Genomic DNA, 14,547 nt, shown 5'->3' on the forward strand with positions numbered 1-14,547 from the left:
CTCTCTATTTCTCTCTATTTCTCTTCCTCACTCCCTATAGCTCTCTCTCTCTATTTCTCTTCCTCCTCCCTATCGCTCTCTATTTCTCTTCCTTACTCCCTATAGCTCTCTCTCTCTCTCTCTCTCTATTTCTCTTCCTCACTCCCTATAGTCTCTCTCTCTCTCTCTCTCTCTATTTCTCTTCCTCACTCCCTATAGCTCTCTCTCTCTCGCTCTATTTCTCTTCCTCACTCCCTATAGCTCTCTCTCTCTTCCTCACTCCCTATAGCTCTCTCTCTCTCTCTCTCTCTCGCTCTCTATTTCTCTTCCTCACTCCCTATAGCTCTCTCTCTCTCTATTTCTCTTCCTCACTCCCTATAGCTCTCTCTCTCTCTCGCTCTCTATTTCTCTTCCTCACTCCCTATAGCTCTCTCTCTCTCTCCCTCTCGCTCTCTATTTCTCTTCCTCACTCCCTATAGCTCTCTCTCTCTATTTCTCTTCCTCACTCCCTATAGCTCTCTCTCTATTTCTCTTCCTCACTCCCTATAGCTCTCTCTCTCTCTCTCCCTGTCTCTCTCTATTTCTCTTCCTCACTCCCTATAGCTCTCTCTCGCTCTCTATTTCTCTTCCTCACTCCCTATAGTTCTCTCTCTCTCTCTCCCTCTCGCTCTCTATTTCTCTTTCCTCCCTATACTCCCTATAGCTCTCTCTCTCTCTCTCTCTATTTCTCTTCCTCACTCCCTATAGCTCTCTCTCTATTTCTCTTCTCTCTCCCTATAGCTTCTCTTCCTCTCCCTATTTCTCTCTCTATTTCTCTTCCTCACTCCCTATAGCACTCTCTCTCTCCTCTGTATATTTATGTCTTTCTCTATCATGTTTCCATTTTCCACCAGGTCTTTCACACTGTGACACAGGGTGTTGTGGCCCCCTTAAACAAAGGTGGCCCAGGGCTGCTTATAGGGATGAGGGAGAGAAGGAACAAAGGGGCATTACACCCCACTCCAGCGGCCACAAGAAATGCCACCAACAGCCTGTCCCCAATGCTACACGCAGCCTCATTGCCTACAGGTTAGAACATGACTTAGAGACCCTTTATCCAGGGCAAAATCCCTTTCCACCCCAAACTTGTAAACTGTGTAGCTCATGCAATGTCCAATACACCATTTCATGTCTATGTTTCTACGCCCATACATGCTGGTTCTGAAACAACAGATAGTGGCTTTCTCCTTTGTTTCCCTATGATACATTTTAAATAATAACGACTTCTTAGTCAGATTTGAGCGACAATGACATCATATGACAAAGTGCACCCTATAGAATTCAAAACAATCCACCAAGGCTGCAGTCTAGTTCTACTCCTGACGTGTTTTATCGTCACTCAAATTGACCCATCTTTTCCTTGTCATAGCGATCCCCATGGATCATAGACTCTCTGTTAAAACGCTGGCACTCAGTGTGTCTCAGTGTGTCTCAGTGTGTCTTTAAAGACTGCTGTGCACTGGTAGCATTTCTTTCTAGGCTAAAGCTGTCTTTTAAGCTGTCAATCTGACATTTCACTCAGCTCTCTCTATGGCAGTAACCTTTTAACTGAGCCCTTGGCACTAAGACAGAAGGTACTTCTCTGTAGTCCTTTTGGATACCGAGAGAAATTATATTATCGCTCCACTCTGTACTGTAGGCCCACCTTCAATATACCCAACTCTGTGTGCCCCATTGTTGAGGGAATAGGGGCACATAGTCCTTCTGTATCACAATATCAAGATCTGACAAGTGTACTGTATTCAGGGTTTCCCCTTTATGCATTTAGCCGCAGCACACAAATTGTGGCTGCCACTGCAAAAAAACTAAAATATATATTAATAATGATAATATTTTGTTTCGGGATGGTAAAATGTGTTCAGTGTAAACTTACATAAAAAGAACATGAGCTGGCGCACACCCAGAGTAATAGTTTGTGTGGAGGTGCTGACTAACGGCCAATAAACTATAAACTATAAACTATCAAAATAAAGAAAGTCGCACACTCCATGTGTAATCCCCCAGCAATTTAATGGGTATTTACCAACGTTTTGGCACCACTGTGCCTTCCTCAGGGTCACTGTGCCTTCCTCAGGGTCACTGTGCCTTCCTCGGGGTCACTGTGCCTTCCTCAGGGTCACTGTGCCTTCCTCAGGGTCACTGTGCCTTCCTCGGGGTCACTGTGCCTTCCTCGGGGTCACTGTGCCTTCCTCAGGGTCACTGTGCCTTCCTCGGGGTCACTGTGCCTTCCTCAGGGTTACTGTGCCTTCCTCGGGGTCACTGTGCCTTCCTCAGGGTTACTGTGCCTTCCTCAGGGTAATGTCATGATTTTGATAGTTTTCAGTGTAAACTTAAACAACTAAAACCAGATATGAAATACGTAGAAAGAAAATGTCATGGTATGGGGCCTCGATGGATTTTGTTATAATGTTTGAATCACTCAGATAGCATAAGAACACAGCATAAGTGTCACGGATCCCTCCGTAACAGTCATTACGCACACCTGTCACGATCGTTTAATGATGGATCGAACCAAGGCGCAGCGTGCACAACAAAAACAATAAACAGCAAACGAGACGTAACGACTGGAGTGCTCACAGGCACTACACGAAAACAAGATCCCACAAACTAAGGTGGGAAAAAAGGCTGCCTAAGTATGATCCCCAATCAGAGACAACGATAGACAGCTGCCTCTGATTGGGAACCATACCCGGCCAACAAAAAAATTGAAAAACTAGAATGCCCACCCAAATCACACCCCGACCTTTACCAAATAGAGAAATAAAAAGGCTCTCTAAGGTCAGGGCGTGACACCTGGTCCCTATTCCCATTAATTAGTTACTGTATAAGGGTGCCCTTTGTTCACCATTGTCCTGTCGATTATTGTTGCTATGTCCATTGGTCGTGTGAGTACCTGTGCTATGTTGTTTTGGCTTTCGTGCCACGTATATCATGCAGATGATTACGGGTCTCGTCCCGTGTGATAATCATTGTGTGATTGTGTATTTATTCGAGGTACTCCTCGCTCTTTTGTTTGGGTTTCAACTAGAGGTCGACTGAATATGATTTTTCAACACCGATACCGATTATTGGAGGACCAAAAAAAAGCCGATACCGATTATCCAGACGATTTTTATATATATTTGTAATAATGACAATTACAACAGTACTGAATGAACACTTATTTTAACTTAGTTAACTTTAACTCAATAAAATCAATTTAGTCTCAAAAAAATAATGAAACATGTTCAATTTGGTTTAAATAATGCAAAAACAACGTGTTGGAGAAGAAAGTAAAAGTGCAATATGTGCCATGTAATAAAGCTAACATTTTAAGTTCCTTGCTCAGAACATATGAAAGCTGGTGGTTCTTTTTAACACTAGTCTTCAATATTCCCAGGTAAGAAGTTTTAGGTTGTAGTTATTATAGGACTATTTCTCTCTATACCATTTGTATGTCATATACCTTTGACTATTGGATGTTCTAATAGGTATTTTAGTATTGCCAGCCTAATCTCGGGAGTTGATAGGCTTGAAGTCATAAACAGTGCAATGCTTGAAGCACAGCGAAGAGCTGCTGGCAAATGCAGGAAAGTGCTGTTTGAATGAATGCTTACGAGCCTGCTGCTGCCTACCACCGCTCATTCAGACTGCTCTATCAAATCCTAGACTTAATTATAATATAATAACACACATAAATACGAGCCTTAGGTCATTAATATGGTCAAATCCGGAAACAATCATTTCGAAAACAAAATGTTTATTCTTTCAGTGAAATATGGAACCATTCGTATTTTATCTAATGGGTGGCATCCCTAAGTCTAAATATTGCTGTTCCATTTCACAACCTTCAATGTTATGTCATAATTATGTACAATTCTGGCAAATTAATTACGGTCTTTGTTAGGAAGAAATGGTCACAGTTCACAGTTTGCAACGAGCCAGGCGGCCCAAACTGCTGCATATACCCTGACTCTGCTTACACAGAATGCAAGAGAAGGGACACAATTTCCCTAGTTAAAATAAATTCATGTTAGCCTGTTAATGCTCGGAACAATACTGCTCCCTTTGGATGAATTGCGTGCCCATAGTAAACTGAACAAAATCTGTCCAAAATTGCTAATATATGCATATAATAATAATTATTGAATAGAAAACACTCTAAAGCTTCTAAAACCATTTGAATTATGTCTGTAAGTATAGCAGAACTCACAGGGCAGCCAATCTCCCAAACTAGTTTTGGCATCCAGAAAGTTGGGGCAACTTTGACGTCATCGCCCCCACCCTTCCCAACCAGCTATGGATCTGGGAACAGTTTCTATGTCTTCCGCGAGATGTCCTCTACCAGTAGAGCGTTTAATTGTGCAAATCCCGCAAGCTGTGACCCTTTGGCAGGCAAAATACTGAGTGTCGCGAGAAAATACATACACTTTCGGGCGCGCGTTGGGCACAGAGCTCCCTTTGTTCCAACTTGCATGAGAAGAAGTCAGATTGTCCGGTTGAATTGAGAATTGTTTTGTACGTTAATAGCATCCTAAAGCTTGATTCTGCACTTAGTTTGACCAGTTTAGTCGACATATAATATGTAATTTTGAAGTTTTGATGAGCAACTGTTCGGGACCAGAAGTCATTTTGGATGCATTTCAGCTGGAACTTGTAGCATATGCTAATACAAAGACACACGACTTGAAACCAAACGATGTATGTATGACTCCTTCCACTACATTCTGATCGAAGACCATCAAAGGTAAGGGAATATTTATGTTGTAATTTTGTGTTTCTGTTGACTCCAACATAGCGGAGAAATATTGCTTATGTCTGAGCGCCGTCTCAGATTATTGAATAGTGAACGATTTCTGTAACGTTAAAAAGAAATGTGACAAAGCGATTGCATTAAGAAGCAGTGTATCTTTCTAACTATATGTAGAACATGTATATTTAGTCAAAGTTTATGATGTGTATTGCTGTTATCTGGCGTTATCTGGCGGAGCTATCTATAATTTCTCTGGACATTTTTTTGCATTTTCTGAACATGGCGTCAATGTAAACGGAGATTTATGGATATAAATTGCATGTTATTGAAAAAAACATAAATGTACTGTGTAACATGTCCTATTACTGTCATCTGATGAAGATTTTCAAAAGGTTAGTGAATTATTTTTCTTTTAATCCTGCGTTTGTGATTGCATCTTTTGTTCGACAAAATGGCTACATATCGTCTGTGTCTTTGTGGTGGTTTGACATACATATGTGCTATATTTTCGCCGTAAAACATTTTAGAAATCTGACTCGCTGGGTAGATGAACAAGGTGCTTATCTTTCATTTGAGCTATTGGACTTGTTAATGTGTGGAGGTTAAATATTTCTAAGAATATTTTTGCATTCTGTGCGCCACTTTTGAGTTGAGCGGGGGGTGCCCTTGGGGAACGTGTAGCGTGAACACGTTAGCAGGCAATATTAACTAAATATGCAGGTTTAAAAAATGTATACTTGTGTATTGATTTTAAGAAAGGCATTGATGTTTATGGTTAGATACACATTGGTGCAACGACAGTGCTTTTTTCGCGAATGCGCTTGTTAAATCACCCGTTTGGAGAAGTAGGCTGTGATTCAATGATAAATGAACAGGCACCGCATTGATTATGTGCAACACAGGACAAGCTAGATTCACTAGTAATATCATCAGCCATGTGTAGTTAACTAGTGATTATGTTAAGATTGATTGTTTTTTACAAGATAAGTTTATGTCATGTCTTGTTATGTCTGTTCCTGTCCTTTCTCTTCACTCTGTCTCTCTCTGCTGGTCTTTTTAGGTTACCTTCTCTGTCTCTCATTCTTCAGCTGTTCTACATCTTCCCTAACTAGCTCATTCACTCCTTCCCACCTGTTCTCTCTTCCCCCTCTGATTAGGTCTCTATTTCTCTCTCTGTTCCTGCTACTTTCAGTGTCTGATTCTTGTTTGTGTTTTTGATGCCAGAAGCAAGCTGTCGTCCCGTTTGCTTCCACCTTGTCCTATCCTGTCGGAGTCCGCCTGGCAGGTGCATCCTGCATTATACTAACGTTCTTTTTGTTCCATTGACTACGTTGGAAGAGGATTTATGCCATTCCTGTTTTTCATTAAAGAACTCTGTTTTCTGTTAAAACCGCTTTTGGGTCTTCACTCAAGTACATAACAGAAGAATCAGACCAAGAATGGACCCAGCGGCTCCGGACCCTTTTCACTCCGCCGTCGAGATCCAGGGAGCGATGCTAGGCAGACACGAGGAGGAATTGTCTGCTGCTCGACATGCCGTTGAAACCCTGGCCGTCCAAGTCTCCGACCTCACAAGACAGGTTCACCAACTCCACCTCGATCCACCGCCCACTTCCAGGGTTTCCGAGTCTCCGGAGCCCAGGATCAACAACCCGCCGTGTTACTCTGGGGAGCCCACTGAGTGCCGCTCATTCCTCACTCAGTGTGATGTGGTGTTCTCTCTCCAGCCCAACACTTACTCCAGGAGCGCAGCCCGCATCGCCTACGTCATTTCTCTCCTTACCGGACGGGCGCGTGAGTGGGGCACGGCAATCTGGGAGGCGAGGGCTGAGTGTATTAACCAGTATCAGGACTTTAAGGAGGAGATGATACGGGTTTTGACCGTTCTGTTTTTGGGGAGGAGGCTTCCAGGGCCCTGTCTTCCCTATGTCAGGGAATCGATCCATAACGGATTATTCTATTGAGTTTCGCACTCTCGCTGCCTCTAGTGACTGGAACGAGCCGGCTTTGCTCGCTCGTTTTCTGGAGGGTCTCCTCGTCGAGGTTAAGGATGAGATCCTCTCCCGGGAGGTTCCTTCCAGTCTGGACTGCTTAATAGCTCTCGCTATTCGCATAGAGCGACGGTTTGATCTTCGTCGCCGAGCTCGTGGAAAGGAGCTCGCGTTCTCCGTTGCTCCCCTCTCCACATCACTGCCACCTGCCGCATCACTGCCACCCTCCTCCGCCGGCTCGGATGCTGAGCCTATGCAGCTGGGGGTATCCGCATCTCGGCCAAGGAGAAGGAACGGAGAATCACCTGTCGCCTCTGTCTCTACTGCGGCTCCGCTGGTCATTTTGTCACCTCATGTCCAGTAAAAGCCAGAGCTCATCAGTAAGAGGAGGGCTACTGGTGAGCGCAACTACTCAGGCCTCTCCTTCTGGATCACGCACTACCTTTCCGGTCCATCTCCGCTGGCCCGGTTCATCTGCTTCCTGCAGTGCCTTGATAGACTCTGGGGCGGAGGGCTGTTTTATGGACGAGACCTGGGCTCGGGAACATGACATTCCTCTCAGACAGTTAGGGAGCCCACGGCCTTGTTCGCTTTAGATGGTAGTTCTCTCCCCAAGATTCAGCGTGAGACGCTGCCTTTATCCCTCACTGTCTCTGGTAATCATAGTGAAACCATTTCTTTTTTAATTTTTCGTTCACCTTTTACACCTGTTGTTTTGGGTCATCCTGGCTAGTGCGCCATAACCCTTCTATTAATTGGTCTAGTAATACTATCCTATCCTGGAATGTTTCTTGTCATGTGACCTGTTTAATGTCTGCTATCCCTCCTGTTTCCTCTGTCTCTTCTTCACAGGAGGAGCCTGGCGATTTGACAGGGGTGCCGGAGGAGTATCACGATCTGCGCACGGTGTTCAGTCGTTCCAAGGCCACTTCTCTCCCTCCCCACCGGTCGTATGACTGTAGTATTGATCTCCTTCCGGGAACTACTCCCCCGGGGTAGATTATACTCTCTGTCGGCTCCCGAACGTAAGGCTCTCGAGGATTATTTGTCGGTTTCGCTCGACGCCGGTACCATAGTCTCCTCCTCCTCTCCCGCCGGAGCGGGGTTTTTTTTTGTTCAGAAGAAGGACGGGTCCCTGCGCCCATGCGTGGATTATCGAGGGCTGAATGACATAACAGTTAAGAATCGTTATCCGCTTCCTCTTATGTCTTCAGCCTTCGAGATCCTGCAGGGAGCCAGGTTTTCACCAAATTGGACCTTCGTAACGCCTACCATCTCGTGCGCATCAGGGAGGGGGACGAGTGGAAGACGGCGTTTAACACTCCGTTAGGGCACTTTGAATACCGGGTTCTTCCTTTCGGCCTCGTTAACGCTCCAGCTGTCTTTCAGGCACTAGTTAACGACGTCCTGAGAGACATGCTGAACATTTTTGTTTTCGTTTACATGGACGATATCCTGATTTTTTCACCGTCTCTCTCGATTCATGTTCAGCACGTGCGACGCGTCCTCCAGCGCCTTTTGGAGAACTGTCTTTATGTGAAGGCTGAGAAGTGCACTTTTCATGCCGCCCTGTCCCTTTTCTCGGTTCCGTTATTTCCGCTGAGGGCATTAAGATGGATCCCGCTAAGGTCCAGGCTGTCATTGATTGGCCCGTTCCTAAGTCACGCGTCGAGCTGCAGCGCTTTCTGGGCTTCGCTAATTTCTATCGTCGTTTCATCCGTAATTTCGGTCAGGTGGCAGCTCCCCTCACAGCCCTTACTTCTGTTAAGACGTGCTTTAAGTGGTCCGTTTCCGCCCAGGGAGCTTTTGATCTTCTTAAGAATCGTTTTACATCCGCACCTATTCTTGTTACACCTGACATCTCTAGTCAGTTTGTTGTTGAGGTTGACGCGTCAGAGGTGGGCGTGGGAGCCATTCTTTCTCAGCGCTCTCTCTCTGACGGCAAGGTCCATCCTTGTGCGTTTTTCTCTCATCGCTTATCGCCGTCAGAACGTAACTATGATGTTGGTAATCGCGAACTGCTCGCCATCCGCTTAGCCCTAGGCGAATGGCGACAGTGGTTGGAGGGGCGACCGTTCCTTTTGTCGTTTGGACTGACCATAGGAACCTTGAGTACATCCGTTCAGCCAAACGACTTAATGCGCGTCAGGCTCGTTGGGCTCTGTTTTTCGCTCGTTTCGAGTTTGTTATTTCTTATCGTCCGGGCTCAAAAACACCAAGCCTGATGCTTTATCTCGTCTCTTCAGTTCTTCTGAGGTCTCCACCGACCCCGAGGGGATTCTCCCTGAGGGGCGTGTTGTCGGGTTGACTGTCTGGGGAATTGAGAGGCAGGTAAAGCAAGCACTCGCTCACACTCCGTCGCCGCGAGCTTGTCCTAGGAACCTTCTGTTCGTTCCCGTTCCTACTCGTCCGGCCGTTCTTCAGTGGGCCCACTCTGCCAAGTTAGCCGGCCACCCCGGCGTTCGGGGTACGCTCGCTTCCATTCGCCAGCGTTTCTGGTGGCCCACTCGGGAACGTGACGCGCGTCGATTTGTCGCCGCTTGTTCGGTCTGCGCGCAGACTAAATCTGGGAACTCTCCTCCTGCCGGCCGTCTCAGACCGCTTCCCATTCCCTCTCGACCGTGGTCTCACATCGCTTTAGATTTTATCACCGGACTGCCTTCATCAGCGGGGAAGACAGTTATTCTTACGGTTGTCGATAGATTCTCTAAGGCGGCTCATTTCATTCCTCTCGATAAGCTCCCTTCTGCTAAGGAGACGGCTCAGATCATTATCGAGAATGTTTTCCGAATTCATGGCCTTCCGTCTGACGTCGTTTCCGACAGAGGCCCGCAGTTCACGTCTCAATTTTGGAGGGAGTTTTGCCGTTTGATTGGGGCTTCCGTCAGTCTCTCGTCCGGCTTTCATCCCCAGTCTAACGGTCCAAGCCGAACGGGCCAATCAGACTGTTGGTCGCATTTTACGCAGTCTTTCTTTTCGTAACCCTGCGTCTTGGTCAGAACAGCTCCCCTGGGCAGAGTACGCCCACAACTCGCTTCCCTCGTCTGCTACCGGTCTATCCCCTTTTCAGAGTAGCCTCGGGTACCAGCCTCCGCTGTTCTCATCTCAGCTCGCCGAGTCCTGCGTCCCCTCCGCTCAGGCTTTTGTCCAGCGTTGCGAGCGCACCTGGAAGGGGTCAGGTCGGCACTTTGCCGTAATAGGGGCGCAGACTGTGAGGGCCGCTAATCCAAGCGTAGGACCAAGAGTCCTAGATATTGTTGCGGTCAGAGAGTATGGCTCTCCACTCAGAACCTTCCCCTTAAGACAGCTTCTCGCAAGTTGGCCCCGCGGTTCATTGGTCCGTTCCGTATTTCTCAGGTCATTAATCCTGTCGCAGTGCGACTTCTTCTCCAGCGCTATCTTCGTCGCGTTCACCCGGTCTTCCATGTCTCATGTGTTAAGCCCGTTCTTCGCGCCCCGCTCGTCCCTCCCCCCATCCTTGTCGAGGGCGCACCCATCTACAGGGTTCGTAAGATTTTGGACATGCGCCCTCGGGGCCGTGGTCATCAGTACCTAGTGGATTGGGAGGGGTACGGTCCTGAGGAGAGGAGTTGGGTTCCCTCTCGGGACGTGCTGGACCGTTCGCTGATCGATGATTTCCTCCGTTGCCGCCAGGTTTCCTCCTCGAGTGCGCCAGGAGGCGCTCGGTGGTGGGGGGTACTGTCATGTCTTGTTATGTCTGTTCCTGTCCTTTCTCTTCACTCTGTCTCTCTCTGCTGGTCTTTTTAGGTTACCTTCTCTGTCTCTCATTCTTCAGCTGTTCTACATCTTCCCTAACTAGCTCATTCACTCCTTCCCACCTGTTCTCTCTTCCCCTCTGATTAGGTCTCTATTTCTCTCTCTGTTCCTGCTACTTTCAGTGTCTGATTCTTGTTTGTGTTTTTGATGCCAGAAGCAAGCTGTCGTCCCGTTTGCTTCCACCTTGTCCTATCCTGTCGGAGTCCGCCTGGCAGGTGCATCCTGCATTATACTAACGTTCTTTTTGTTCCATTGACTACGTTGGAAGAGGATTTATGCCATTCCTGTTTTTCATTAAAGAACTCTGTTTTCTGTTAAAACCGCTTTTGGGTCTTCACTCAAGTACATAACAAGTTTAATGCTAGCTAGCAACTTACCTTGGCTCCTTGCTGCACTCGCATAACAGGTAGTGAGCCTGCCACGCAGTCTCCTCGTGGAGTGCAATGTAATCGGCCATAATCGGTGTCCAAAAATGCCGAGTACTGTCATGGATCCCCCGGAACTGTCATTACGCACACCTGGTCCCTATTCCCATTGATTGGTAATTGTATGAGTGTGGCCTTTGTTCGCCATTGTCCTGTTGATTATTGTTGCTATGTCCATTGGTCGTGTGAGAACCTGTGCTATGTTGTTTTGGCTTTCGTGCCACGTATATGGTGCAGATGATTACGGGTCTCGTCCCATGTGATAATCAATGTGCGATTGTGTATTTATTGGAGGTACTCTTCGCTATTTTGTTTGGGTTTCAACCCTGTGTTTTGTTACATGTTTGTTTGGTCTTCGTCCCTGTGCCTTTACAAGGCACGCTGTCATTTGGAAAATAAAACCCCTATTACACATTCCTGCGCCTGTCTCCCGATCTATAATAAGCCATGGAAAAGGTTGTAGAATTGCAGGAAATTAGCTTTAAAACAGAAATATTTCTCTCAGCCCCCATGAAAAAAAAATGGCATTGCAGGAAACTAGCTTTAAAACTGTAAAATGTTCTCTCCGCTGCATAGCAAAATGGGTAGAATTGCAGGGAATTAGTTTTAAAACCGTGCAATTGGCCGCGCTCACTACCCCCCCCCATGCTAACTTTACCACCTCTGCTGAAAAAATCTAGGGGAAACACTGGTATTAGACCATGCTCAACCAACAGGAGACATGATAATTACCGAAAGTAAACTCATATAATCACAAAGATTTAACAACAATAGTGACCATTTAGTCCTTAAGACTAAAGGCTCATTGTGCAATCCTTCAACAGATTAAAACTAAGTGGGACAACACCCACTATCATACAGTATAAGGAATTCTGAACAGAACGGCACAGAGTTCCCTACAGTGTCAGCGTCGGGAGTCTTGTTTCCTTGCCCTGGTTTTCCTACCTTGATAAAGTGGGATGGTCTGTGCTGAGCAGCTAGGGTTTGGGTGGGTTACCGGGGCTTTTGGAACAAGTCCAGGATGCAGGGGAAAGAGGGGGGTGGGGCTATGGAAGGACAGATGGGATCCTGCTGTGCTTCCCAAAACTACCCCAAAGCTCCCTGAAATTATGTCTAGAGGAGAGCAATTACTTGCTCAGGAATACCCTCCAAAATTACCCAAAGTGTACTCTAAACTATCCCTCAGTTCATCAATGTGCTTCAGGCGCCCAAAGTGTTCCCACTGTGCCCCCTCGGTGTGCCCCATGCACCTTGACGGAACTCTGTGAATTCTAGAACTTCAACACAGCCAGGTTCTCTGCTGAGGTTCTCTGTCCCAAAAGAGGCTGTCTCTCAATGTTCCAGTTTCCCAGATCTGTTTGGTATCAACTGCAGTTGCTGCATCTCTAACTAGCCAGCACTTATCATAAGAGCTGTGGGGCCAAAACGTGACAACTATGGGCTTATCTTACATCCATCATAACATTTTGGTGTCCCATATGTCTCGAATACACAAAGTAGAAAACACGTGTCTCCAGCAAGGATTATTTACTATCCATACGAGAGAAAAACGTGCACTCACACATACAAAGTTGCTTTGGAAAATCCATCTCTTTTCAACAGGAGATGAAGGGAAGTAAACCCCATGCTTAATCTGAGGATAGAATTACTTTCAGTAGACCAACTTAAATCAGCAAAGTAGAAACAATAACAAAGCGTCCCTGCCTCTGTTTCGGTAAAAAGCTGAGGGATAGGGCAAGAGAAATGTAGGCCTAACCACTCTCAAATTTGTAGAATGAGCTATGGATGCAAAGGCGACCATCCATGATATCCTATGCATTGTTTTCACTATGTTTTTAGTGGTTGTTGACATTTACTTTGTTTACCAACATTGGAGTAAAACAAGCTTATATTTTGAGTTCTGATGGGATATGACAGTTTAACTAAGTTCATGACTCATTTATAGCCTATGTTATAATCTTCCAGAATCAATGGGTAGGCTATATTTCATGAATGAATGAATCCAAAAATGGATGTAGCAACTGCTGATTGCCCCTTTAAAATACAGATAATTGCTTTTATGTTTTACCCTTCTTTTTTTTTACTTCATAGGTGTTCAACTTCAAGTCTTCAACACGAATGAGAGCTCAGGATTCAACTTTATCTTCCAGTCACAAAGCACAGAAATGAATGAGAATCCTCACTTACCCTGCATAGCGGTTGTTGTAGAGGTACGCACCAACGGGACATAGCACGTTACTGAGGATAATCACACAGCCCAGTAAAACTAAGGCTTGAACTGCGCATCTAAAGTTAACTGCCATCCCGAGCAAATATTAATAATGACAGAGGATAGCCCCACTTTTCGCCCTCCAATTTGATTTCTCTGCAGACTGTAGATCAACTTCGTATAAGAATATAAACGGGGATAAAAATAGGACGGGGCCCCAGTCAACAGGTTTGATTATTAAGTCTCGTGTCGTTGGTGCGTTCAGCGCGTTGTTCCGTTGACGCTCCTCTGACAATTGCACAAAAGGGCTGCGGAGGTGCGAAAGTCGGTCAACTGGCACCGGGGAGTCATTTAGCCACCTCGGTGAAGCCCTGGTGTGAATTGAAGGATATCCCGTTCTTTTTAAAATGTGCAGGATCTGTCACGTGACCCGGTGTGTGTCAAGGAGGTCGGTAAATGGATCCCTATCCCGTTTGGATACGAATAGTGCTATGCTGTATCCTTGGGACATATATACACTGAACCGTCCCTAACCTTAACCCTAACCCTAACCTTAACCCTTACTACCTAACCCTAACATTAACCGTTACCTTAACCATTTGAAATGTCAACTTCAATGGGGTAGGGACTTCCCGATTATCCCAAATAGCAGAGACGATGCGCGTGTTACCGAAGCGAGTTATTTAAATCGATAGCATCGTTTAGTTACACTGTGAACAGGACCATATGCCTCTTGCAAAATAGGCTTTGCCTGACGGTGCTCAATCGGAGAAGAAACGTCAGTTTGGCCAGAGCGGTGTGGATGGGTAGACAGGCTATATAATAGCCTGCCTGACAAAGAACTAACTCTAACAAAAAAATAACTATTGGGGTCTTTAAATACATTTTGGAGAACAGATATTATTCCATTTATTTAAACAAAAAAATATAAGTATTAAATTACTTATATGATGGTATATATGATGGTGCATTGATATAATAATAGCCATTATTTTTGCATTTATGCACAAAGTCGACCTTTAAATTAACTTTCCACTGTTTCCATATGTCTATGAAATATGATCTATAATTATGGTGCCTTCAGAAAGTATTCATACCCCTTGACTTATTCCACATTTTGTTGTGTTATAGGCTGAACTCAAAATGGATTCAATATTTTTTTCTGACCCATCTACACACCATAACCTATAATGAAGTGAAAACAGATGCTTCTACAAGGTATTGACTCAGAGGTGGGAATACTTATGTAAATTAGATATTTCTGTATTTTATTTTCAATACATTTGTTAAAATGTCTAAAAACATATTTTCACTTTGTCATTATGGGGTATTGTGTGTAGATGGGTGAGAAATGGTATTTATTTAATCAGGTTGCAACACAACAACATGTGGAAT

The 14,547-nt window shown here is 45.4% G+C and overlaps 1 protein-coding gene across 1 annotated transcript in view; it reads right to left on the reverse strand.

The window, feature by feature from the left end:
* The window catches only part of LOC135522850 (carboxypeptidase A6-like), a 58,917-nt gene extending 45,306 nt beyond the window's left edge, over window positions 1-13,611 (reverse strand). Inside the window, exon 1 of the mRNA XM_064949485.1 lies at window positions 13,131-13,611. Within this exon, the coding sequence (XP_064805557.1) occupies window positions 13,131-13,246 (116 nt within the window). The 5' untranslated portion in view covers window positions 13,247-13,611. The remainder of the gene's footprint in view (window positions 1-13,130) is intronic.
* Between the last annotated feature and the right edge of the window lie 936 nt (window positions 13,612-14,547).

Source organism: Oncorhynchus masou, chromosome 30 (assembly GCF_036934945.1).
Source record: "Oncorhynchus masou masou isolate Uvic2021 chromosome 30, UVic_Omas_1.1, whole genome shotgun sequence".
NCBI classification, from domain to species: Eukaryota; Metazoa; Chordata; class Actinopteri; order Salmoniformes; family Salmonidae; genus Oncorhynchus; species Oncorhynchus masou.